The sequence below is a fragment of the Leptonychotes weddellii genome, chromosome 9, assembly GCF_054177405.1.
Source record: "Leptonychotes weddellii isolate Sample4059 chromosome 9, ASM5417740v2, whole genome shotgun sequence".
NCBI classification, from domain to species: domain Eukaryota; kingdom Metazoa; phylum Chordata; class Mammalia; order Carnivora; family Phocidae; genus Leptonychotes; species Leptonychotes weddellii.
The window spans coordinates 1,185,741-1,211,725 of record NC_138377.1 but is presented as its reverse complement, the minus strand read 5'-3'; the positions used below and the strand labels follow the sequence as shown (position 1 = coordinate 1,211,725).

Sequence of the window (25,985 nt, the reverse complement as noted above, 5' to 3'; positions counted from 1 at the left end):
CACAAGATCACCCATCTTAATATCAGAGAAATGCTCGCGCCATCTTGCAAACACCAGCCCACACAGAACTGACATTACTGGGCACACATCGGTGAGCGGTGGTAAGAGTCTGAAGATGTTTTACAGCGCTCACCATAAGACGTTTCCAGGTGCATTTTACTATGCACACTGACCTACACTGCTCGGTTAATACAGACACTTCCTCAGAACATCTCCCAGCAGGAGAATGTCATGCCTGCGCATCCCATGCACTCACACAATCTCCTCTCTTTCCTGTCTGGGAAACCATGTCCAGTCCTCATTTCCCGCTGTCAGGTCAACATTTCCTGCTGCCACAAAGCTGCTTCCCAAGGTCCTCTAGTTACTTTTTTTTTTTTTTCCATGCCCCTAGTTACCTCTTAAAGGAAATGGGCACTGATGAGCAGAGGGTCTTATATCGAAAACGGACAAGGTGATCGGTAAGGAAATAAACCTTTAATTTGCTAAGTTAACAATGGACAGTCAAGAAGTGCTTGTTTCTTTTAGGGATAGGTTCTTCAAAATTAATGAAACATTCTACAGTCAAATAGGAACAAGACAGTCCTAAAATAAAAATATGTGCAATACTCTTCAATAGTCTTTTCCCTATTTCCCTACAAAGACACACTTTGAGGGTAACAGCTGACATGAAATACTCATGGTCCTACACGTATGCATAAAATAGACCTAAGTAAGGAGGAGACTAAATGTGATGATGCAGGAGTCACATGTTGCATTCTAAAGTCAGGAAACATGCACTTGAATATGTAAAGCATATGTGTTAGCATTAACTTGTAATTTACACTGCTAAAAATACCCAAGAATCTTTTTATTAGTAATACTCTTGGATCAATATTTGGAAAGGAAATAAAAAGCCGAACTAGAAAATGCTATAATTGCATAATACTATGTACATTTCATCTTAGAAATCTCATTAATGGGAGGAAATACTTCCCAATTACTTAACTCTTATTTTTTATTCTTGTAAATCCAATAAACTTCGCAAGACAACTTCTAAAAACAAGTCCAATTTATGCTGTTACATACCCACAAAGTGGCGGCTAGTACCATGAATTATATGGCCCCTTGATAGTGAGAAAAGTGGGGTTGGACATTTGGCTATCAGGTCAATCTCTCTATGAGAAAGCAACAAAAACCCAGGCAGAAATGTTTACATGTTCTCTTTATATCGCAGTTTTTCATAGCAGTTTCATAACATTCGAGATCATTACAACATGAATATTCTCCAGCACACATGAGTGATAGGTCTGATTTTTTTCAGTCTGTGACAAGAAAAATGTCAAATCTTGTTACAGCATTTCAATGACAAATGCAGAACTCGGTGTATATAAAAAGCATTAACTGCCCGGCATTGTAAGAAACCAAACAAACTCTGTGTAGAGTGGCACAAAGGGAAGCCTGGATAACCAACTGTCATTGTCTCAGGGGCCCATGACCAGTGTCTTCATCCAAATTTTATCTCCAGTTGGCGAACGAAGGTCAACCATTTCCTATTCTGGAGTGTCTGAATGTGCATGTGAAGGGTCTTGCTCTGACCCCTTCCCAACTTTAAGAAGCTACAGTATTCATTTACCAGAAAGACATTGTGTTCAACACTTCCCATGACATGGTCCTACTTACAAATGGTACTCATGAATGCAGTAACTCCAATCTAAAATAACCATTAAAGAACACCCTTTTTGAACATTTTCCCACCTCTGCTTTTATAACTCACCTTGGCAACCAACATTTGCTGCTGATTTTCAATTTGCTGTTGTTGCCTAGCTGCCATATCTTGGAGCTCGGAGAGGGTAAGTTCTACACGTGGATTTCCAACCTACAGGGAACAAAACACACTCAGGCTGGAATGTAGGTTTATCTGCGTATCTGCACAATCGTTTTTCTCTAGTGTCAGAACACATACACATCAGGATCTTAAAATAGCTTCTTTTCTAGAAGTTAGGATAATACAAATTAATTGTTTGTACAGAAGAACTTTTCTTGTTGACAGCTTTTATTAAGTAAAAGGTTTTTAAATATGCCACATACTATATTAAAAAGGGACCCAACTTGTGGGAATGCAAACTGCTGCAGCCACTGTGGAAAACAGTATGGAGTTTCCTCAAAAAATTAAAAATAGAATTACCACTGGGGTGCCTGGATGGCTCAGTCAGTTAAGTGTCCAACTCTTGATTTCCACTCAGGTCATGATCTCAAGGTTGTGAGATCGAGCCTTGCATCAGGCTCTGTGCTAAGTGTGGAGCCTACTTAAGACTTTCCCTCTCTGGCAACTCCTTTGGGTCCCCTCTCTCCTTGGGAGCTCTGTACTGTCACTTTGCTATTGCTCAATAAACCTTGCTTTGCTGTCCACCAAAAAAAATAAATAAAAAATAAATAAAAAATAAAAAGATTTTCCCTCTCCCTCTGCCCCTCCCCGCCCCCATCTTGCGCTCTCTTTCTAAAAAAAATAAAAATAAAAACAGAATTGCCAAACAATAAAAAAAAAAAAATTAAAAAAACAGAATTACCATATGATCCAGTAATTCTGCTACTGGCTATTTACCCAAAGAATATGAAAGCACTAATTCAAAAAGATATATTGACCCCTATGTTTACAGCAGATTACAATAGCCAAGATATAGAAATGGCCCAAATGTCCACTGATAGATGAACGCATAAAGATGTAGTAATACATAATGGAATATTACTCAGCCATAAAAAAGAAGGAAACCTTGCCATTTGCAACAACATGGATGGAGCTAGAGAACATAATGCTAAGTAAAATAAGTCAGAGAAAGACAAATATCATATGATTTCACTCATACGTGGAATTTAAGAAACAAAAGAGCAAAGAAAAAAAAGAGACAAACCAAAAACAGACTTTTTTTTTTTTTAAGATTTTATTTGAGAGTGAGCGAGAGAGAAACAGCATGAGAGGGGAGAGGGTCAGAGGCAGAAGCAGGCTCCCCGCTGAGCCGGGAGCCCAATGTGGGACTCGATCCCAGGACTCCGGGATCATGACCTGAGCTGAAGGCAGTCACTTAACCAACTGAGCCACCCAGGTGCCCCAAAAACAGACTCTTAACTATACAGAATAAATGGTGGTTACCAGAGGGGAGAGGGTAAACAGGTGATGGGGATTAAGAGTACACTTATTCTGATGAACACTGGGTTACGGATAGAATTGTTGAATCCTTATGTCATATACCTAAAACTAATATAACACTGTTAACTGTACTGGAATTTTTTAAAAAGGGGGCCCAACTTTAAGCAAACTTTTGCAAATGTGTATTAAAAATGACATTCCTGGGGCGCTTGGGTGGCTCAGTCGTTAAGGGACTGCCTTCGGCTCGGGTCATGATCCTGGGGTCCTGGGCTCGAGCCCCGCATCATGCTCCCTGCTCCATGGGAAGCCTGCTTCTCCCTCTCCCACTCCCCCTGCTTGTGTTCCCTCTCTCACTGTGTCTCTCTCTGTCAAATAAATAAATAAAATCTTTAAAAATAAATAAATAAAAATGACATTCCTCTTTTCGGACTGGTTATTTAAGGGTATATTTGAATAAATGGGGATGTCAAATGTTTTGAGGATACACAACCTAAAAAGTGTGTAGGTGACACCTGAGGACAAATGTCATCTTCACTGCCACCTAGTCTTGAGAAGCTGAAATACATAGAAGATTCTAAAAATACAAATACCTCATTAAAAACACCATATATACGGCTTAAACCAAGGACTGACCCGTTATCGACAGAACTGTATCTGTGAAATGAATACAAAAGAGTAAGATCTAGAGGAGAGGCAACTGATGGAACTGGAAGGCATGTCCCTGTCCTCTGTTAACGATGATAATAACATCAGGCGTTTTTATTGTGCTTATCATGTGTCGTGCGCTGGACTAGGTACCTTCCATTAATGAACCCATCTGAGCCTCACAGGGACACTCTCAGGTAAGTACTACCGTACCCCCATCCTAGACATGAGAAAACAAGCAAAGAGAAGTTCACACAACCTGCCACAGATCAGACAGCCCATGTGGCAAAGCAGGACACAGTCCTTGTTTTCCACCAACAGTATAACACGCTCCTCTTTACCACACACACTACCTGCTTATAACTACCCATGTTACATGCACTGTATGACCCAGTCTTTCTCACTCGTCTGTGTGGAGACTGGAAGAGCCCTACGCTGGGTGAGGAATTGTGGGGGAAAGCTGAAGGGACACGCGTAGGGCACAGAACTAGGAGGGAGCAGAGCCATAGTGCCAGCCTCGCTTGTCTTCCTCCAGTCCCTTCTGTGCTAACCGTGGAGGCCCCGGTCCCTCCCCAGACCACCACTCTCTACTTCCAGGTTCATCTGTACTCTTAGGAACCCTTTTACCTTCCATTCTTTTGCGACCCCTGTTCCGCCGGCTCCAGGCTTCCCCACATCTTAAGATGTTCAAGCACATTCTTGAAAAATGGAACCAGGATTTGTTCAACAATCTCAACTGGAACCCCCACCCTGTTTCCTGAGGAAACAATATATGGAGCAAGCCCCTTTTCAAAACTAGACACTGTGAACTGCCAAATACAGAAACTTCCATTTGAAAAGAAATTTGTTTATTCTACGAAAAAAAAAAGCCTGGCAGAACCATCAAAATGCCCGAACTTTGTTTTAACTCTAATAAAGGGTTGCTAATTTCCACCTACTGGATTTGCTTTTTTTTTTTTTTTTTTTTAAAGATTTTATTTATTTATTTTGACAGAGAGAGAGACAGCGAGAGAGGGAACACAAGCAGGGGGGAATGGAAGAGGGTGAAGCAGGCCTCCCGCCGAGCAGAGAGCCCGATGCGGGGCTCGATCCCAGGACCCTGGGATCATGACCTGAGCCGAAGGCAGACGCTTAACGACTGAGCCACCCAGGCGCCCCCACCTACTGGATTTTCTGATCACGACAACAAAAGATATTTTTTGAAATCTTCAGAACTTTTTTGTTAGAAGTATTTCTGACGGGGCACCTAGGTGGCTCAGTCGTTAAGCGTCCGTCTTCGGCTCAGGTCATGATCCCAGGGTCCTGGGATCGAGCCCCGCATCGGGCTTCCTGCTCAGCGGGGAGCCTGCCTCTCCCTCTGACCCTCTCCCATCTCATGCTGTTTCTCTCTCTAATAAATAAATAAATAAAATCTTAAAAAAACAAAGCAAAACACCAACCACCATAAACTTAAGTCAACAAATATGCAACATTTCACATGTTAGTATATATTCCCTTAATTGTTCAATGTGAAAATTTAGCGAACAGAAGCACCTTTTCAGTTTTTTAAGAAAACAAAAACTTTCAGTGCAAATTCAATCCTTTTATGATGGGCCTATCACTGTGCATTCTCTCCAGGCCAACTCAGCCCTCCTTACAATTTTTAATTCTCCATATGCACTCAATTTATTCAAACAAACCTATGACCTAATTCCTCGCTTATTTCTTTTCACTGCATTGAGGAAGAAGAAATCAAATCCTGTTCCCTGGGCTCACTGAGGTCCCTCCCGGCAGAGTTACCTAGTGAGTTCAGCTCCAGGTCACAGAGAGGATGAGCCACTTCCACGAGCAGCACAATTGCCGCAAAAGCTCTCTGGGTGCAGGTCCAGCACGCTCCAACAAATGCAGGCCCAGAGGAAACACCTCCCAGCCTCCAGCCTGCTCCAGCACCCTTCCAGCAGGGGCTGCTACCTGGGGCCCCGTGGCTCAGGCCCCGCTCACACGACATTCTACCTAACCTCTAGACTCTAGGGAAAGGGTCTATGCTCCCTATGAAACGCAGGTCACGCTCCCATTTCTCACAACAAACATGGCCACCCAACTCCATGTCTAACTACTCCCCAACCCTCCACAAGAGCAGAGAAAAACAGAAGCCTCTGGCCCCCCGACTCCATGATCACTTATCTGGTCATATCCCCTTCTTTCTCCAAACTTCCACAAATCTACTTACAAAATGATAAATTGAAAGACTTATTCCTCTAACTTACAATGCTTTTATAAACAAAATATTTACCCAACAGAAAACATACCAGCGACCCTCTAATCAATGAGAGACTCTGAGAGACTCCTGGCCCCGGCCAGCTGCAGGTCCTAGCCCACCCGGTGCCCATGGCACCCAGGCCACAGCCCCGACAACGACCAAGGTCTGCTGAGTGGATTTATAAACAACTCGGTGCTTCCTCACCTTTCCACCACATGCTATCACCCTCTAAAGACAGCATCTTTCCAAATTCAAAAGCCCACACTGCCTTTTGTTCTGTCTTCCTATGAAGAGTCTACATCCTCCTCCTCACCACTTTAACTGCCTCTCCAGATTTTTTTTCCCTAAGATTCCATTTCTTTAAGTCATCTCTACACTAAACATGGGGCTCGAACTCACAGCCCCGAGATCAAGAGTCGCAAGCTCCACCGACTGAGTCAGCTAGGCGCCTCCAGACTTTTCTCAACACCTCATTAACCCAAGCCTCCTCTGGCCCTTCTGGCTTTCCTTCTGACTGTGTCCCCTAATGCCTGTCTGCCTGGCAAGGTTGGAAGCAGCAGTGGCAACAAGCTTTGTGAACAAAGAAACTATGTGCTGGAGATCGCAGTGCGAGTACGTGACAGAGGACGAATGGCAGGGCAGTTGTGAAGGGGTCACGGGAACTGGAGTTGTTTGAGTGCGATATGTGTTCAACACCACCATACCACGAAAATTCACTTGCCCTCGCTATGCCAGGTATAATCTGAGACACTAAGACAAGTAAAATGCAGTTTCTCCCTGTTTTCAGTGAGTCTGACCAATGAAGAAATAAATCTCATAATGGAAGGAATTAGGTTACTCATCAAATTCAACTATGAGCAACAGAACCTAAGCTCAGTATTCTTTATACTTACATATATATATATTTTTAAGATCTTATTTATTTGACAGAGATACAGCAAGAGAGGGAACACAAGCAGGGAGAGTGGGAGAGGGAGAAGCAGGCTTCCGGCAGAGCAGGGAGCCCGATGCGGGGCTCGATCCCAGGACCCCGGGATCATGTCCTGAGCCGAAGGCAGACGCTTAACGACTGAGCCACCCAGGCGCCCCTATACTTATATTTTCACTGTGAGACGTTTACAGCATTTCTCAGTGTAGCATGAGGACTCATAAAAGTGCAATGAAGCCTGACACTCACCCTAGAAAGCTTGTGAGGAGCCCAGAGGGCAGGACATCTCACACCTCACTTGGCTACCCTAGGTCCAGTCATTATGGGAACTGTGAGTCTAAAAAATAAAAGGATTCTCTTAAAACCTCCCTTCCCAAAATAATGAACCCAAAGAAGCAGCTAAACCCTCTGTACATTATTGTTCCTCACTTCACAAAAATTTCAAATAAAGGTGTTATTTTACAACACTCAAAATAAGCAAAAAGAGGGGCACCTGGGTGGCTTGGCCAAATGTCTGCCTTCAGCTCAGGTCATGATCTTGGGGTCCTGGGATCAAGCCCCATGTCAGGCTCCCTGCTCAGCGGGGAGTCCCTCTCCCTCTGCCCCTCCTCCTGCTCGTGTTTTTCTCTCTCAAATAATCTTAAAAAAAAAAAAAAAAAGCAAAAATAAAACGTAATTTTTCATTTTTTATGGTCTTAAATTTAAGATATTAGCAACTTTAAAAAAATTGATAAGCATATATTCTAGTCCATTTCATACATAAAACTTCAAAAATATCCATACTGTATTTTCTGTCCCAACATTGGGCTTAAAAAAAAAGAAAAAAACCAAAGGGAAAAAAAAAATATATCCATACTGGGAGGTAAACAAAATGACTGGCTACTTTAACAAATACACAGTGAAAGCAATGTTTACTTTTATTTTTTAAATTATTATTATTACTACTATTATGGGGGGGAGGGGAGAGGGAGAGAGAGAACGTTAAAGAGACTCCACGCCCAGCACAGAGCCCGACAGGGCTCGATCTCAAGACCCTGAGATCATGATCTGAACCCAAATTAAGAGTTGGATGCTTAACTGACTAAGTCATCCAGATGCCCCATGTTTACTTTTTAAATCAACTTTACTGAGGTATAGCTTACAGGCAATAAAACACACCCATTTAAGGTACACTGCTGAATGACTTTTGACACCTGCCAGTCACCTGCACTCCTTACACCACCAACCTCACCCCACTCCCCCACAAGCACAGATGTGGGGCCTGTCACTGTGTCCTGATAGCCTCATCTGTTTGCCCAAGAACTCTGTACAAACGGGACTGTACATGTGCTTTTTTGGGTTGGCTTCTTTCACTCCCACAATGCTTCTGAGATCATCCATGTTGCTACACGTATCAGTAATTTGTTCCTTTTTACTGCTGGGTAGTATCCTGCTGTGTGGATAGATCAGATTTTGTTAGTCCATTCATCTGTTAATGGACATGTGGGTTGTTTCCACTTTTGGACTAGAATGAATAAAGCTGTTTTGAGTATTCATGTGCCGGTATTTATGTGGACAAGTGTTCTGGCTTCTCCTGGGTAACCAATGTCAAGAAAGTAGAAGAGGTGGGCTGTGTGGTACTTGTGTGTTTGACTTATAGAAACTGCCAAACTATTTTCCAAGGTGAAGCATGCCATTTTATACCCCCACAGCCACACAGGAAAGTTCTAGCTTCTCTACATCCTTGTCAACACTTGCTGTTGTCAATGTTTACATTTTAATTATCCTCTTATTTTTTTTAAAGATTTTATTTATTTATTTGAGACAGAGAGAATGAGAGAGAGAGAGCACATGAGAGGGGGGGAGGGTCAGAGGCAGAAGCAGGCTCCCCGCTGAGCAGGGAGCCCGATGCGGGACTCGATCCAGAGACTCCAGGATCATGACCTGAGCCAAAGGCAGTCGCTTAACCAACTGAGCCACCCAGGCGCCCCTAATTATCCTCTTTTTAAACAAAATGTTAACCTCTTGGCAAAGAAAGGGTTCCATAAATGGTATTTAGATAATTTTATTTAAAATTTTTAAAAGATTTTATTTATTTGAGAGAGAGAGAAAGGGCACAAGCAGGGGGAGGGGCAAAGGGAGAAGCAGACTCCCCACTGAGCAGGGAGCCCAACGTGGGGCTCGATCCCAGGACCCTGGGATCATGACCTGGGCCAAAGGCAGATGCTTAACAGACTAAGCCACCCAGGTACCCCTAGGTAAGTAATTTTTAAAAGCATAAAAATGTCCATAATTTTAAAAAGCATAAAAATGTCCAAAAAAGTGATCAATCCCAAACATACTGTGATCAGATTTTCAGTAGATAAGCTACCTATAAATAAGATTTGTCAAAAGTTAGATAAGGAAAAGGGGGCTTATTCCCCAGGCTAATATCTCATTTGCACTATGTTATGAGTCACGACTCCTGAAGCTACCATATGCCTGAAAAAGGGCTATCACAACTAGATTTTTTAAGATGTTCAGAAAGACTACGCCTCTCTTCAGATAATATTTTAAATATAATTTTGAAAGTGGTGTTACAGTAATTCAGGCATTAAAAACAAATAATAAAGTTTCTCAAAACAAAACATTGTGGACAATTATGCAATACGTGCACGTCTCCTGCCCTAAGCCACTCACGATGGGAAGGCTTAATTTTATCTTCTGATATACTATTGATGCAGTTTGTCAATATGTGCCAAGTGTATTTTTCTAGCATGTGCAAAGAACTTATCAAAGATGGCAATTTTATCTATGAAAACAAAAGGATTCATCACCTTGCACAGTGTCCGTTCACTTAATGACTCTTCATTACCGCAGTTTCTGAAAAATTATGCCATTTTCCACACTTTTTTTTTCTGGTATAATGATTTTCGTTCAAAACACACTAAATGCAAAAACAAAACAAAACAAAAAAACCACACTAAAAGCTCTATAAGAAGAGATATTTTGATATTACAGTTTCGGGCCAACAGCCACCAATTTACTCAACCCAGCGGCTCGTCAGAGGACAGGATGTGGCGCGACTCTGAACTGCGCACCTTGCTTGGACGAGCCCCAGCGGTGTGCTTGAGCACATACCAAGTGACAAAGAGGGGCCGTCTCCTCTGACCCTCGGGTCCACTGTGCATGTGGGTTAACTCTGCCTGTTTTGAAGTGCTCTCCTGTTCAGCTTGTGCTACCCTAAAGATGCTTTCCTGTACTATAATTTTAAGCTCAGTTTGAGTGCAATTTCCCCAAAAGTTGAAAAACCGGTGAAGAAAATGGTGGGAAAGGAAGAATTTACATTTCAAAGCCATTCCAAAGAAGGAGTCCTTCGCATTCCCCACCTCCACCAACCACTCCTACGGTGAGAAGCCTTCTTTTCCTCCTTTGGCAAGTACAACACACTCTCACTACATTTTATTTTTCAAATGTATCTATGTGCTGTTTACTATTTATGTAAGGATGTCTTCATTGTTCAATTCATACACTGTACACTTGTGAGAATGATTTGGGAATCAACAGCCCATGTTATTCATTCCAAGGATACGTATTAGTTCTCTATTGCTGATAACAGTTCACATCTGAATTCAGGGGCTTAAAACACAACAAATATTCATTATGGCTCACAGTTTCTGTGGATAAAGGATTAAGGAGCAGCTTGGCTGGGCAGTTCTGGCTTAAGATTTCTCATGAGGCTGGGACACCTGAGTTGCTCATTTGGTTAAGCATCTTTTTTTTTTTAAGATTTTATTTATTATTTGACAGAGAGACACAGCGAGAGAGGGATCACAAGCAGGGGGAGAGGGAGAGGGAGAAGCAGGCTTCCTGCAGAGCAGGGAGCCTAGCCTGATGCAGGGCTCCATCCCAGGACCCTGGGATCGTGACCTGAGCCAAAGGCAGACGCTTAACGACTGAGCCACCCAGGCGCCCCAGCATCTGACTCTTGATTTCTGCCAGGTCATAATATCTGGGTTGTGAGATCGAGCCCTGCGTCAGCCTCTGCACTGGGCGTAGAGTCTGCTTAAGATTCTCTCCCTCTCCCTCTGCCCCTCCCACCTCCTTTAAAAAAAAAAAAAAAAAGGATTTCTCATGAGGTTGAGTCAAATGTTAGGGCTTAAGGCTTGACTGGGGTTGGAGGATCTGATTCCAAGATGGCAAACTCACATGGCTACCAAGTTGGGGCTGGCTACCAAGTGGACCTCTTCACAGAGCTACTTGTTTTGAGTGTACTCACAACATGGTGGCTGATGTCTCCCAAAGCAAACAATCCGAGTGCCACAGGGAAGCTATCTTTAATGAACTAGCCTCAAAAGTTACACAGTATCACTTTCTCCAAACTCTGTTAGGAGCAAGTCACTGTGTCTGTGAGAAGAAGAGGGGACTTGGGTTCCACCTTTTGAAGAGAGGCATTTTAAAGAATTTGCAGACATATTTTAAAACCACCACATCCATTTACTGTAAAATCTCATGAAGACTCTATACTTCTCTCATTCGCTACTTACAGGAGTTTGGTTGTTATTCCCAACAGCACTGTCACAGTACAAAGAGAGGGAATGTTTATGCTTATGGGCATATGTTTAAGAGAGCTAGCTAACAATGCAATCAATAGAGGTTTTAACTATAAATGTTGCTTTTATCCTCAATGACTAACCTATATTCCTTGGTAGTCAGTTAACAGAAAAAACTAGTGGATTTTGTCAGCAATTAAACACCTACTGGCTAATGAGTCACTTCAGATGTCAGCTCTAATCCTGATATGCTGATTTTAATACTCAACTAAATAACTTCATCCTTGGTTATAATAGACAAGAATGTCACTGTAAATTCCCCAAGCTTTCAAGTTGTGATGAGATGGCATGCTATAGTTCAACGGTCTATCCTCCTTGCTCCTTTCTGTACTAGTTTACATGGAGAACACAGAGTACCCTTTGAGGGGTCTAGCCATCCAGCCCTGGTCTCTCTCAAAGGAGCCCCAGAGCCACCATTCCCCTGGTCAGATTCACACTTTGATTTATATGCTATGCCAACACTTCACCCCCAGCATGTCTAAAACCAAACTCCTCCCTTTCCTTCCAACCCTGGCTTCCTCCCTCAATTTCTTACTTCCATTAATGGCTATAGCATCTCCCGAGGAACCTCGGCCTTGCCTTTGACTTGAGCCTACGTTGCTGAAAATATAAACTGTTGCTCAGGGCTTTTCTTTATCGCTCTCATATCCATGCTTTCCTCTCCATTCCAGAACTTCCCAACTTCATATTTTTGCTCACATTATTCCTTCTGGTTACAAAGCCCTTCCCCCCACTTCCTGAACTCTACCTATCCTTTAAGATCTAGTGGCAATGCCATCTGCTTCCTGAAGCTTTTCCTGATCCTCTACAGAATCTCTCATACAATTGTTCTGACACTCAGGATCTGACATCACTTCCAGAAACGGGAGAGAACTCTTTATTTTTTTAATGAATTCTGAATTTTAGAGATTGAACAACATGTAATGAGCACATGCATGTCATTTATGTAAACCTCAGTTTATGGTTATCTTAAGAGATGCTTACACAACCCCTATGAGGGGAGTTCTGCAGCCTATCTCACAGATGAGAAAGCTGAGCCCTGGCGGCGGGCTGAGCAGCTCTCCCGAGCTCAGTGGTGAGTCAGCAGCAGTGTCAGCATCTCAACCTGGGTCCCCTGACGGCAAGCGGGCTGGGCTCTCCCTCACACAGGACGTGCTGGCCTCCCGTTGTCCGCTCAGCAGGCTGCAGAACAGGCACGTCTGACTGCTCCCAACTGCCAGTCATTCTTTGTTTCCAAGGGTAAATGCTCTCCCAGATGCCACCTACTGATTATTAGTTTGAATGAGATGAAAATGCTGTTTGTATACATCAAAAATGGTCAAACATCAACAATTTCATACAGTCCAACCTAACAGGAAAGGACTGATTTCCCCCCTTGAAAAACATAAAAGCTAAGATAACTTGATTCTAGCATATAATAATAAAGAAATAAAACAAAGAGAAGAATGAGAACTCTAGACTACTCTTTTTAGTTTTGGAAGATTATGAGAAATGACCAAATGGACTAATGTCACCTGACCAGCAACAGTGGAGGGCTTCCTGGAGGAGGCTTGCTAATCACTGCTTAAATTACCCCGAGGAAGTCTAAGAAAGCCTAACTCCGTCTTTGACTTAATATGATAATTTCATATAAGCAGATACACGTGAATTATAAGAAGGAATGAATTAGGGGCACCTGGGTGGCTCAGTTGGTTAAGCATCTGTCTTTGGCTCAGGTCATGATCTCGGGGTCCTGGGATCGATCCCCGCATCAGGCTCCCTGCTCAGTGGGGAGTCTGCTTCTCCCTCTCCCTCTGATCCTCCTCCCTGCTTATACTCTCTGTCTCAAATAAATCTTTTTTTTAAAGAAGGAATGAATTAAAACCTCATTTCTTCTAAATTGTAGTTTATAGATGTATGCCTTTTGAGCTCATATCTCTATAACCTTGAAATTCTTCTTTTCCAATATTTCCTTTGAAAGTAAGTCAGTCTCTGGGATTCCAGTTGTGAGTCTACTGTCAAGTACAGCAAGCAATGACTTCACAGGCTCCTGGTCTCCAGTCTCATTCCCACCCCTTATGCCAGACATAGAATTCTCACACTAACATCAGAGGGCTCTTTCCAAAACACAGCTCATCCTGTCTTTTTCTTGCTTAATATCCTGCAAGATTAAGTCCAGGCTCTTAAGCACAGTGAGGATCTGGCCCCTCCCCTGGCCAGTACACTTCAGCTCTCTTCCCCCCACCCAGTGTCACCCCTACCTTCCTCGTCCCCACATTTTATGTTCCATTGTTGCCAACATGTTTATCATTCTCTGTCACCCATAGCGCTTCAAGTTCTTCCCCCTGTGTCCTAGCAGATGCCTCTGATCTCCAGCTCTGGAAAATCTTTCCTGATAGCCATCTCAGTAAGTTAATCAAATCATATCCGATTATTCTGGTGTCTTGTTCTACTTTTCCTGCACTTCTCACACTGTACTGTGATTTGTTTACACACCTATCTCTAAAAACACCCTTTCTTTCTCTGTGGAATTTGAACCAGACTTCAAGTAGACACCACCAAACACCTTGCTTTTATGTCTTTGGTCTGTCTGAAACCAAAATAAATTGGATAGAATTGCTTTAAAAAGAATAAAGAGAGGGGCGCCTGGGTGGCTCAGCTGGTTAAGCATCTGCCTTCAGCTCAGGTCATGATCCCAGGGTCCTGGGATCGAGCCCTGTGTCAGGCTCCCTGCTCAGCCGGAAGTCTGCTTCTCTCTCTGCTTCTGCCTCTTGCTAGCTCTATCTCAAGTAAGTAAGTAAATAAATAAATCTTTTTAAAAAAAAAAAAAAAGACTGAGAGAAATTTTAAGCCTAGGTAGTAGTTATGAGTGTTTTTAAGTAATTATTTAACCTGTGCATATTTTACACATTCTTCTGTATATTTCACAATAAAAAAGTAAAAAAAAATAAAGAATTAGACCAATCAGCCAGGATCCTATCTGGTAATTAAACAAGATATTTGTTTAAAACTATAACTAATGCGGGGCGCCTGGGTGGCTCAGTTGGTTAAGCGACTGCCTTCGGCTCAGGTCATGATCCTGGAGTCCCGAGATCGAGTTGCGCATCAGGCTCCCTGCTCAGCAGGGAGTCTGCTTCTCCCTCTGACCCTCCTCCCTCTCATGCTCTCTGTCTCTCATTCTCTCTCTCTCAAATAAATAAAATCTTAAAAAAAAAAAAAAAACTATAACTAATGTTTTATTTTTTTATTTTATTTTTTTGGTGTAACTGATTTTTTAAAGTATAAGTGGATTCTCATGTATGTCACTCCAAAAATGACAAACATGCCTAAAACAAAACTCTGACAAAATAATTAGGATAAAATCTATTTATGCCCACATGACAGTCTAGAACGTTAAGTCACTTCTCTCTTTGCATACCTCACCACGGTTATAGATGTTCAGGTTTGGAGAGCATTTTTACCGGCCTACTTAGCAAATAGAACACCTGATAATGATATCAAGATACATTATAAACATGGAGACTTATTTGTATCACAAAAAATACTCAGTAAAATTGAGTCTAACATTTCATTATATCTGGAGCTGCGACATTTCATATTCCGACAATTACTAAGCCTCACAACAAATTAATAGGAGTCAATTAGTATCTAAAATACTCCCCAACCCCTGTAATAATACTATATTATGCTATTTTATCTGATAAATGTGAATTACTCTTATGATTGAAATCCACCCATATAAAGTCAGTTTGGCTCAACCCATATTTATACCCAAAGCAAGTGGCTAGGGGGGCACCTGGGTGGCTCAGTTGGTTAAGCAACTGCCTTCGGCTCAGGTCATGATCCTGGAGTCCTGGGATCGAGTCCCGCATCGGGCTCCCTGCTCAGCGGGGAGTCTGCTTATCCCTCTGATCCTCTCCCCTCTCATGCTCTCTCTCTCTGTCTCATTCTCTCTCTCAAATAAATACAATCTTAAAAAAAAAAAAAAAAGCAAGTGGCTAGGAACGATTAGGGCTGGAAAGATAAGGAGGAAAATAGGGTTATCGATGAACACAAATAACACTAAGAGAAAACCATCCACATCCCACACAAGAGCTATAAAGCAAAACACCATGGGAACTGCTGTTTCCCACAGTACGGCCCCCAAGACACACGGAACTATGCTCCTGATTACAACACCTATGAGGCAAGATAAAACACAAACACCTACTTTTGAAAGCGTCACTGGGCCACCACAACAGTAAGGAAGTTACAGAGGGGTAGCAGAAGTTCTGGGTTATGAGGGAACACCGAAGCTGGCTTGTATCCTGTAGGTTTGTGCCTTTGTGGCCCTCCCTCCCACCTCCTTGGGCCTGGCTCCCAGGTACACAGGCTACCACTGATCTACCTTCTGCTACTAGAAGTCTACATTTCCTAGAGGATTTTTTTTTTCTTTTTTAAGGGGTGGGGGCGGTAAGGGCAGAGGGAGAGGGAGAGAGAGAATCTTAAGCAGGCTCCATGCCTGATGCGGGGCTCAATCTCACGACCCTGAGATCATGACCTGAGCCAAAATCAAGTCGGACACTTAACCGACTGAGCCACCCAGGCGCCCCTACATTTCCTAGAGTTTTATACAGAGAGAATCAAGCAGTATGTACTCTGTGGTCTGGCTTCTTCATTTCAGCATAAATGATTTTGGGATCCATCCATGTTGCAGCGTGCATCAGTGGTTCACGCCTTGTCACTGCTCAGTAATATTTCATTATATGGATATGTAATGCTTTTCATCCATTTACCTGTTACTAGACATTAAGGCTGTTTCCGTATTTTGGCTACCACAAATCAAACTGCTATGAACATCCATGTACAAGTGTGTATGAACATCTGCTTTTCTTTTGCTTGGGTAAATACTTAGGAGTAGAATTGCTGGATAGCATAATAGATTCATGTTCAAGTTTTTTAAAAAGACTTATTTACTTATTTATTTTAGTGATAGTGAGCAAGCATGAGCAGGGGGGATGGGCAGAGGGAGAGGAGAGAGCGAATCGTAAGCAGGCTCCACACCCAGCACGGAGACTGATGCGGGGCTCCATCCCAGGACCCTGAGATCATGACCTGAGCTGAAATCAAGAGCCAGCTGCTTAACTGACTGAGCCACCCAGGCGCCCTGATTCACATTCAAGTTTTAAAGAAACTGTCACACTGTTTACTAGATTGTACCATGTTACATTCCCAACAGTAGTATTTGAGAAATCTGGGATCTCCACATCCTCACCAACACTTGTTAGGATCAGTCTTTAGTTTTAGGCATTTTAATAGATATACAGTGGTATCTCACTGTGGTTTTAGCTTGTATTTTCCTAACACCTTTCCATGTGCTTACTTGACATACATGTATTTTCTTCAGTGAAGCGTCTATTCAAATCTTTTGCCTGCTTCTTTAAAACCAGGTTATTTTTTTTTTTTAAGATTTTTTATTTATTTATTTGACAGAAAGAGACACAGTGATAGAGGGAACACAAGCAGGGAGAGTGGGAGAGGGAGAAGCAGGCTTCCCGCCGAGCAGGGAGCCCGATGCGGGGCTCGATCCCAGGACCCTGGGATCATGACCCGAGCTGAAGGCAGACGCTTAACGACTGAGCCACCCAGGCGCCCCAGCTGTTTATTTTCTTATTGAGTTTTAAGACTTCTTTATATATTCTGGATAAAATTCCTTTGTCAGATATAGGATTTGCAAGTATTTCCTCCCAGACTGTGTCTTGTCTTTTCATAACAAATAATATTAAAGCATATTATATGTAACGAACAGCCAAATAAACAGAGCTAACGACAGAATTCATTAACTGAAAGATGTATCGTAAGAAACCATCCAAAACACAGTACAAAGAGACAAAGTAAAAACATAAAAGAGAAATTAAGAGACAAGGAGAATAAAATGGAAGATATAGCATAAGTCTAATAAGCGTTCCAGAAGACAAAATTAAAAAGAATGTGGAAGAAGAAATACCTGTACAGATAATTGAGAGAATTTTTCAGTCATGTTGATAGATGTTGATCCTCAGAATCAGTATATTCAACAAATCCCAACAGGGAAAAGTGAAAGAAATCCACAACTCGTTTTTTCTTATAGTGGAGGATTATTTAATCCTAATTTCATTAAATCCCCAAACCACTAAATTACAGAAAAGGGATTCTGACATCAAATAATAGAAAACCACAGAAATGAACTAGGAGGAGAGGAGACCACAAAAATGTTTGGAGCTGAAAAGAAAATGAATGGGAAAGGTACCCGAGGAGGTCTGAGCCGACCTCAAGCTAGAGGAGCTAAGACTAGACAAGCCCAGGTATAGCACAGAATATTTGTCTTGAGAACTGGCAACACCTCCTGACTCCAGAAGCAGCAGAATTCTACATGTTTATTCTTTAGACACTTGAAATGTTATCCGATCTGGAGATATTAGGCACAGTTGAGTCCAGGTACCATATGTTAAATAGGGGGACCAAGTCACCATATTAATAACAAATGGTTCCAGAAAGAAACTCTCACAGTTATGGCCAATTGCTTTGACAAAAGTACCAAGACAATTCAGTGGGGGAAAAATTAGTCTTTTCACCAAATGCTGCAGGGATAACTAGATATCAACAGGCAAAAGAATGAATTTGGATCCTTCATACCACAAACAAAAATCAACTCACAATGGATCATAGCCCCAAATGTAAGAGCTAAAACTATAAAGCTTTCAGAGGAAAGCAGAGGGGGCAGGATCAACTGGCCTCAGCAGTTCACTGAATGTGCAGGAATAAAGCAGGAACTGACTCATAGTTTAGTGTGGTTGGCTAAGAAAACAGGAAAAGCACTTCCAGGAAACCTAAGGAAAATGGTGCTGCCATGCAGAAGCGCTTACACTGCAGACCTGAGACCACTCTTCTTACGGACCAGCTTGAAAGGGGGGCCCTGGACTGTCCTCTGGGAACTCAGATTTTGGGAGGGTTCCCACCATTCCCAGAAGTGATAAGAAAGGCTTGCTGAACCTAAAATGTTTGTGCAAGTAACATGGTTTGTGTTAAATACCTGCTTCCTTCTGGAGTCTGGTGGTTTCATACTTGCTACACAGGACTGCCTACATGACCAGCTCTCAAGAGACCCTGGGCACTTGGAGCTCTACTGAGCTTCCTGGTCGACAACATGTCACACCTGTTGTCACAGCTGGTTGTGGAAGACTGAGCACGTCCTGTGTGACTCCACTGGGGAGGGCGTCTTGGAAGTTGGTGCCTGGTGTCCTCAGACTTCACCCCACACGCCTTTTCCTTTGCTGAGCTTGCTCTATATCCTGTCATTGCAGTCAATCATAGCTGTGAGTACAACTAGCTACTGAGTCCTTTGAGTCCTCCTCGTAAATCACTGAAACTAGGGGTGGTCCTGGGGACCCCTGCCACAAGTATATACTAAGAAAATAAATCCATTTGCTTTGGTAGCATATGGTCCAACCAGATCCCCAGAATTCTACTGGACAAGTTCTGAATGCTTAGGACAATGTGTGTATGTGACCTGGAGGTTCCCAGATGTGGCAGGGCAACACAGGCATATGGGGAGTGAGTTTTGCAGGCCCGCCCCAGACTCACTGAATCAAAAGTTTGGCCAGTGGTCTGGGCATTTATTTCTTAGAAAACCTGACTTGTTGACCTGCAACTTTTGGACAGCAGAACTTCCGGAGCTTCTTGCCCCAGCAGCTGCTAACGGGCATGAATCACACCAAGTCAGCTTCCTGTCCTCTTCCAACCCACACACGCCCTCCTCCCTCAGCTGCGGCTTGATCCAGTCCTTGTTGCTGCAGCTCACAAAGCAGATTCAGTGTGCCATTATTCTATATCTAGGGTATATACAAAAACAGTTTTGGAGAAAGATGTTTTTAGTATCTTATGAACTTTAAAAATGCACATAAAAGTGCTTTGTAAACAAGAAATTTACAAACGTAATGTATTATTGGGCTTAACAGGCAGGTGTATGCACCATAAAATACAGCAGTGTCTTTGATGTGATGCTTCCAGTGCAAAGTTATACCTCCTGACAGCTCTCTGCCCTACTCTAATTAAAAACTCATATAAAGAGGGGCGCCTGGGTGGCTCAGATGGTTAAGCGTCTGCCTTCGGCTCAGGTCGTGATCCCAGGGTCCTGGGATCGAGTCCCGCATCGGGCTCCCTGCTAGGCGGGGAGCCTGCTTCTCTCCCTCTGCCTCTGCCTCTCTCTCTCTCTCTCTGACTTTCATGAATAAATAAATTAAAAAAAATTAAAAAAAAAAAACTCATATAAAGGTTACAAACACATTTTTAACTTTGGTTTCAGGTTTCAGTTTTGTTGATCTTGAGATGTAAATATTATCTCCACGTTAAGAAATAATTTCATCAGGGAAAGATCACAGACGCCTCATATCTAAACATCAGAACTCACTTTATAGGGGTGCCTGGGTGGCTCAGTTGATTGGGCGTCTGCCTTCGGCTCAGGTCATGATCTCAGGATCCTGGGATTGAACTCTGCATTGGGCTCCCTCAGTCTGCTTCTCCCTCTCTCTCTGCCCCTCCCCCTGTTCATGCGCTCTCTATCAAATAAATAAAATCTTCTTTAAAAAAAGAACTTACTTTATGACTGGCATCCTTTCCTCCTGGGCCCCTTCCCTGTTATCATACACACATCCCCTACCTCAATACACAGCACTATATTGTAACACTCAATGTATTTATTTCACTTTCCCTGAAGTTCAGGTCATGGGCAATCTTAGAACTCAAAAGGATCTTCAAAATTCAGTTGGGGGACGCCTGGGTGGCTCAGTCATTAAGCGTCTGCCTTTGGCTCAGGTCATGATTTCAGGGTCCTGGGATCGAGCCCCACATCAGGCTCCCTGCTCTGCAGGAAGCCTGCTTCTCCCTCTCCCACTCCCCCTGCTTCTGTTTCCTCTCTCCCTGTGTCTCTCTCTGTCAAATAAATAAAATCTTTAAAAAAAAAAAATTCAGTTGGACAAGTAAGTTCTGAATGCTTAGGACAGTGTGTACATGTGACCTGGAGGTTCCCAAACGTGGCAGGGCAACATAGGCATATGGGGAGTTTTCCAGGCCTGCCTAGACTCACTGAATCAAAAGTCCTGTCAATGGGGTCTGGGCCTTTATTTCTTAAGACTTTATGAAGCAGGTATGCCTGGCAGAACCCCACAGAGGCTCTAGATTTGGAGTGAACAAGCATGTCAGAAGGCTGGCGGGTGAAGAGGATTTGTGGAATGGTCTTTAGAAATTGGAGGCTAAGGGGCGCCTGGGTGGCTCAGTTGGTTAAGCGACTGCCTTCGGCTCAGGTCATGATCCTGGAGTCCCAGGATCGAGTCCCGCATCGGGCTCCCTGCTCGGCAGGGAGTCTGCTTCTCCCTCTGACCCTCCTCCCTCTCATGTGCTCTCTCTCATTCTCTCTCAAATAAATAAATAAAATCTTTAAAAAAAAAAAAAGAAATTGGAGGCTAAGGAAGGAGAATTCATAATCTTTTTTTTTTTTTTTAACATTTATTTATTTGTCAGAGAGAGAAAGAGAGAGAGAGCACAAGCAGGGGGTGCAGCAGGCAGAAGGAGAAGCAGGCTCCCCGCGGAGCAAGGAGCCTGACGTGGGACTTGATCCCAGGACCCTGGGACCATGACCTAAGCCGAAGGCAGATGCTCAACCAACTGAGCCACACAGGCGTCACCCCCCCCAACTTTTTTTTTTTTTTAAAGATTTTGTTTATTTATTTGAGAGAGACAGAGACAGCGAGAGAGAGCATGGGGAGGAGGGGAAGAAGCAGGCTCCCCGCTGAGCAGGGAGCCCAATGTGGGGCTCCCTGAGCTGAAGGCAAACACCCAACTGATTGAGCCACCCAGGCACCCCAGGAGAATTCATAATCTTGACATCACGAATAATTCTGAGTGGCACAAGGACTATGACACTGGAGCCAAAGAGAAGAAAATATAATCTAGTATACCACTTGCCTATGCAGTGAGTAATACCTGCAAAGTCTAACATAATAAACACTCTTAAATGGTTTTCAGGAGGCTTAATTAGACAACAGTACAGATATTATTAACCTTGACAACATAAAAGTACAACTGAAAGAACTGGAAGTAGGAGGGAAAGAGGAGGTGGAAAAATGGGGAAGGGTGCTAATACCCTCCTCTTATAAGGAGGGAGGTCTAGAGACCTGGTTTAAAGTTGACAGTACAAAGAAATAGCGATATATGGTTATCATTTAAAGTCACAACAGTAGCCAATAAAAGAACTAAAATCTCAGTTCAATAATACTAAGTTGGGAAGCAGAGAGGCAAAGTCACTTGTTCAAGTTTAGCTAGGTAGGAAGTTCTGAAGCCTGTGTGTGACTATGGGCCCTGCACACTCCAGCGTTCTTTACCAGCCTTGAGCTGTGCCAAACACTGTGCTAGGAAGTAACCTGCCCAATGTCACACACCTGGTTAGTGGCAGAGTCAGAAAAAGAAACTAATTCTCTAGCCTAAAAATGATCTGGAAAAGTTATTACTAAAATTTCCAGAAAAGACCATGTTGAAAATCTCTCATTCGCTCATCCTCATTCATTCCTTCATTTCTGCTCATTCTTTTTACACACACACACACCATTTCTTAAAAAGAGCTCCTCTGCTGAGACACACTTCCTCCCACTTCCTCCCTTCCCCTCCCCTCCACATCAGGCCTGCTCTCCAAGGCTACACCACCTGATCAAGCAAGTTCTCTCTTCTGGAGGCAACTATGAAGACTTCAACCCACCAACCATTTTGTCTTTCATAACCTGACAGAAGGACACAGAAGATACAAGGTGAGCCTGCCCGCTCATCTTAGTCTAGAGACTGAGACCACCTGCTTCTGGGGGACAGGCCACTGTCACATGCACTGAGGGGAGCAGTTGAGGCACCAGGACGTGCTGTGGCCACAGCCTGTGGAGGGCCTGGAGGGCGGGGCTGTGCCCGAGACCAGCCTGTGTGCGGGCCAGACTGAAGACTGCGAAAACCACTCAGTGGCCCTGCGGAACTTCACGAAAACTTGTGAAATATTCAACAGAAATGCCAATTTCTACCCTCAAGATAAATCTTTAAAAATAAACTATAACCCAAACTCATTAGTACCTATAAAGAGCAATTCCAAAATTTCAACTTGATTCACTATTACTTACGCCATTTTCTGTGCGTTTCTCTGCAGGTACATTTATCACATTCCTCTGAGTTCTCTGCTCTTGGGTCTGACGGCCACCTAGTGAAATAAGAGGGCCAGACTTACTAAAAGACATACTAGTAAGAGGACACTCTCCCATCTCTCCACTTACTTATTTATGCTAACACAAGTACAATACACCAGGCTGAACAACACTTGATACAGTTGAAAAAATGTTTTATAATTAATTTTTATAAAGTTGTTTAAATGAAATTTTTTCTATTTCAGAATCTTGAAATTGACTTATATTGAAAGATTTCTAACACTTAAAATGGTCAAGATGGCAAGTTTTATGTCACATGTGTTTTACCACAACTAATTTTTATTAAATATTTTAAAAAGACTTTTATATTATAGCAGGGACTAAAAAAACCTTAAAATCCAGCAATAAAAACACTGGTGCACAGAGCTGGTCTTCATTGGCAGGGTTGCAACTGACATGGGGCATCAACACAAATCAGGCTGTCTTAAGAATTCTCCTTTGTTCCATAAAAATTGGAGTATTTCCCAAAAAAGGCTTCAAACTTAAACTGTAGAAATTATATGTCCTGTCATATTTTGTAAACAAAATGAAATGTGCTGCATACTTGTGCACCTGGTGACTCTGAAGTCATAGAGACCAAAGTCCTTGATGTGTCCAGTGCCTGCCCCTAGCCCACTCATCTCTACAGCTGTTACTTAATGTCATTTGAGAATTATCGAACCCTAGAGCCTGCTTTAGTACCTAAAATCCATGACTTCAAAAGCACATGAACTTCATGTTAAAAAAAAAAACACACACACACACACACAGGAAAACATTTTTTCTTCTCTTTCCTATTATTTTGAAACATTTGAAGAAAAATGCTATAATGGAAGTATGGCTTGCTTCACCTTAAAGCATGCATTCTCAAAAACAGTGATATTGTCCCCAGGGGGGCAAAGACTGGTCCTTAGGGAATAAAAAATATCTTACTCTTTTTACGTATACAGCAAAGATATACAGTACATAAACAAATACATAGTACATCTAATGGGGAAGATGACGGACAAGAATAGAATGTCCAAAAAAAGGGAGTGAAAATTCAAAAAGAAGTGAAACAGATGTGGGTGGTGTGGCGTGCAGCCGAACACAGTCCTACAGCACACAACAGCCGCCTCATGGAGTCTAGAGCAGTTTCCTAGTAGCAGGAATCACACACACACACACACACACACACACACAGCGCCACATGCTTCCCTTAGACTATGGCATCTGTCAGTTTACAAGGTAAATTTAATTCTTAGTTATTCTTGGTATTTTTAAGGAATAAGGTAAATTTAATATTCTAGAATGTCTGCCTCTTCCAAACAACAAGCTACCAAGAAGTTAGAATACTATAAAACATACAACATTAGAATTATACCAAATGCCACTTAATCTCTGATGGTAAAGATGACCCTACGTTTTGGAGTCAGAAAATAAAAAACAGTAAGAGGTGACATTTGGTGAGTGCTCTCTGTGTATGAGCCCCACTGAGCACTTAACCAGAATGCCTCACCAACCGCAATCACAGCGCTTTGCACTGTGCAGATGAGGAGACGGGCAGAGGAATGGGAAGTCACTTGCCCGAGACCCATACTAAGTGAGCAGCCTCGCTCCCATCTCCAGGGCACCAGCTCCTGGGTTCTAGTTTATGCTCTGCACGTGGCCCTCATCGAGCTACTTTACACTCTAAGCTTGCTGTCCCAAGTGTAAAAGGTGACTGAAGCAAACATCCTCGATGCTCTCCTCTAGCTTCCAGAGACAGAATTCTCACCATTTTGGTGAGGGAGTTCTTTCACTTCTTGCTATGTATCTTGTAGTTCTACACAATAAACACTCAAATGTAATCCCTTTTAAATAATATCAGTTGGTGACAAGTGGCTTCTACTCAGCTCTGTGGGAAGCACAGAGGAAACATATTCTTGGATCCTCAACTCTGGCTGCTTAGAATATAAACCGGAGGAGAAGTTCAGCAAACAAAACAGGGAACAAAGCACCCTTTTTAAAAAATATATATTTATTTATTTATTTGAGATGGTGGTGGGGAGTGGTGGGGAGAGGCAGAGGGAGAGAATCTTTTAAGCAGACTCTCCGCTGAGAGCAGAGCCTGACGCAGGGCTTGATCCCATGGCCCATGAGATCACGATCTGAGCAGAAAACAAGAGCCAGATGCCCAACTGACTGAGCCACCCAGGCGTCCCCAAAGCACCCACCATCTTACTGCTTGGGCTCTGAGAGACAGGTGCAGTGCATAAGCAGAAGCAGAGGAAACACGGCAGAGGGCAGAGCATTATGGGGGGTTACTTGTGAGTCAGGGCCCACAGAATATGAAGATGCAAGAAGGGATGTGGCTGAAAGGGATAAAGAAGGGACAGGGAGGTTGAAGAGATGGGTAGGGTCCTATTACAAATGCGATCTAAGCCAAGCTGAGGAGGGTCAAGTAGGGAGGCAGGGACTTTGCTGGAAGGTTCTATAAAGCGATGCAAGCTGTGACGAATTTGGTTCTTCCAGTCCTGACTGATGGTCCCTGCCAGTCTGGGAATCCCCGTCACCACATCTTCCTGGGAGCTTACTTCAACCTGGTACCCTGCATGCTCCCCTCCACATCCTGCTCATCCCTCAAGGTCCCCAGTCTGCCATTTCTAAATACTCTGCTCTGTGATGACAGTGGTCCTCTTCCCACCACAAAGCTCAACATCCCCTCCTCCCACTTATCTGCTGTACCTGCTGTGTCAGCACCACCAGGCTGAGCAGCACCGTAGGGTGATGATGCAGGGTAACTGGAAGGTCAGCACTGTCACCTTTCTTACGACTCTGAACAGTTCTCTTAAGTATCCCTAACACTTCTAAACTTTATAAAGTGAGAATAAAATAAGACCTTCCCTCCAGCCCACCACCAGGACGTTAACAGTTATGTACAAATATTACATCAGTAAAAGTAAAATATAGAACTTTTAATTTAAGTATAGCTAGGTACTGGGGCGCCTGAGTGGCTCAGTCAATTAAGCCTTTGGCTCAGGTCATGATCCCAGGGTCCTGGGATCGAGCCCCACATCGGGCTCCTTGCTCAGCGGGGGCCTGCTTCTCCCTTCGCCTGCCGCTCCCCCTGCTTGTGCTCTGTCAAATAAATAAATCTTTAAAAAAAAAAAAAGTATATCCAGGTACAGGAGGGGTATAAGTATTTGGAGAGCTCAGGCAGAGAGCTAAAATAAATTCTTGGCACTAGAATAGCACTCAGCTGTCAGCTCGTCTAGCCCTCCTTCTCAGGAGGCTTTGGTCCTGAGAG

At 43.1% G+C, this 25,985-nt stretch overlaps 1 protein-coding gene and 1 long non-coding RNA gene across 8 annotated transcripts in view; both read right to left on the bottom strand.

Moving 5' to 3' along the window:
- The window catches only part of PPP1R13B (protein phosphatase 1 regulatory subunit 13B), a 56,259-nt gene that overhangs the window by 17,847 nt on the left and 12,427 nt on the right, over positions 1 to 25,985 (bottom strand). For 4 of the 7 annotated variants that reach the window (XM_081829821.1, XM_081829823.1, XM_081829824.1 and 1 more), the window contains exons 4-5: positions 22,658 to 22,734; positions 1,754 to 1,855 (exon numbers count right to left, since the gene is read on the bottom strand). In XM_081829821.1, the coding sequence (XP_081685947.1) occupies positions 1,754 to 1,855; positions 22,658 to 22,734 (179 nt within the window). Of the gene's footprint in view, positions 1 to 1,753; positions 1,856 to 9,731; positions 9,842 to 12,491; positions 12,773 to 22,657; positions 22,735 to 25,985 lie in introns of those variants that run through there. The other 3 variants (XM_081829825.1, XM_081829827.1, XM_081829826.1) reach the window with 3 other exon arrangements.
- LOC145723342 (uncharacterized) lies at positions 1,862 to 7,556 on the bottom strand. Its single transcript, XR_014148259.1, has 3 exons — positions 6,153 to 7,556; positions 4,931 to 6,118; positions 1,862 to 4,703 (listed from the first exon to the last, which is right to left on the bottom strand). It is a non-coding gene; the product is annotated as an uncharacterized LOC145723342 (long non-coding RNA).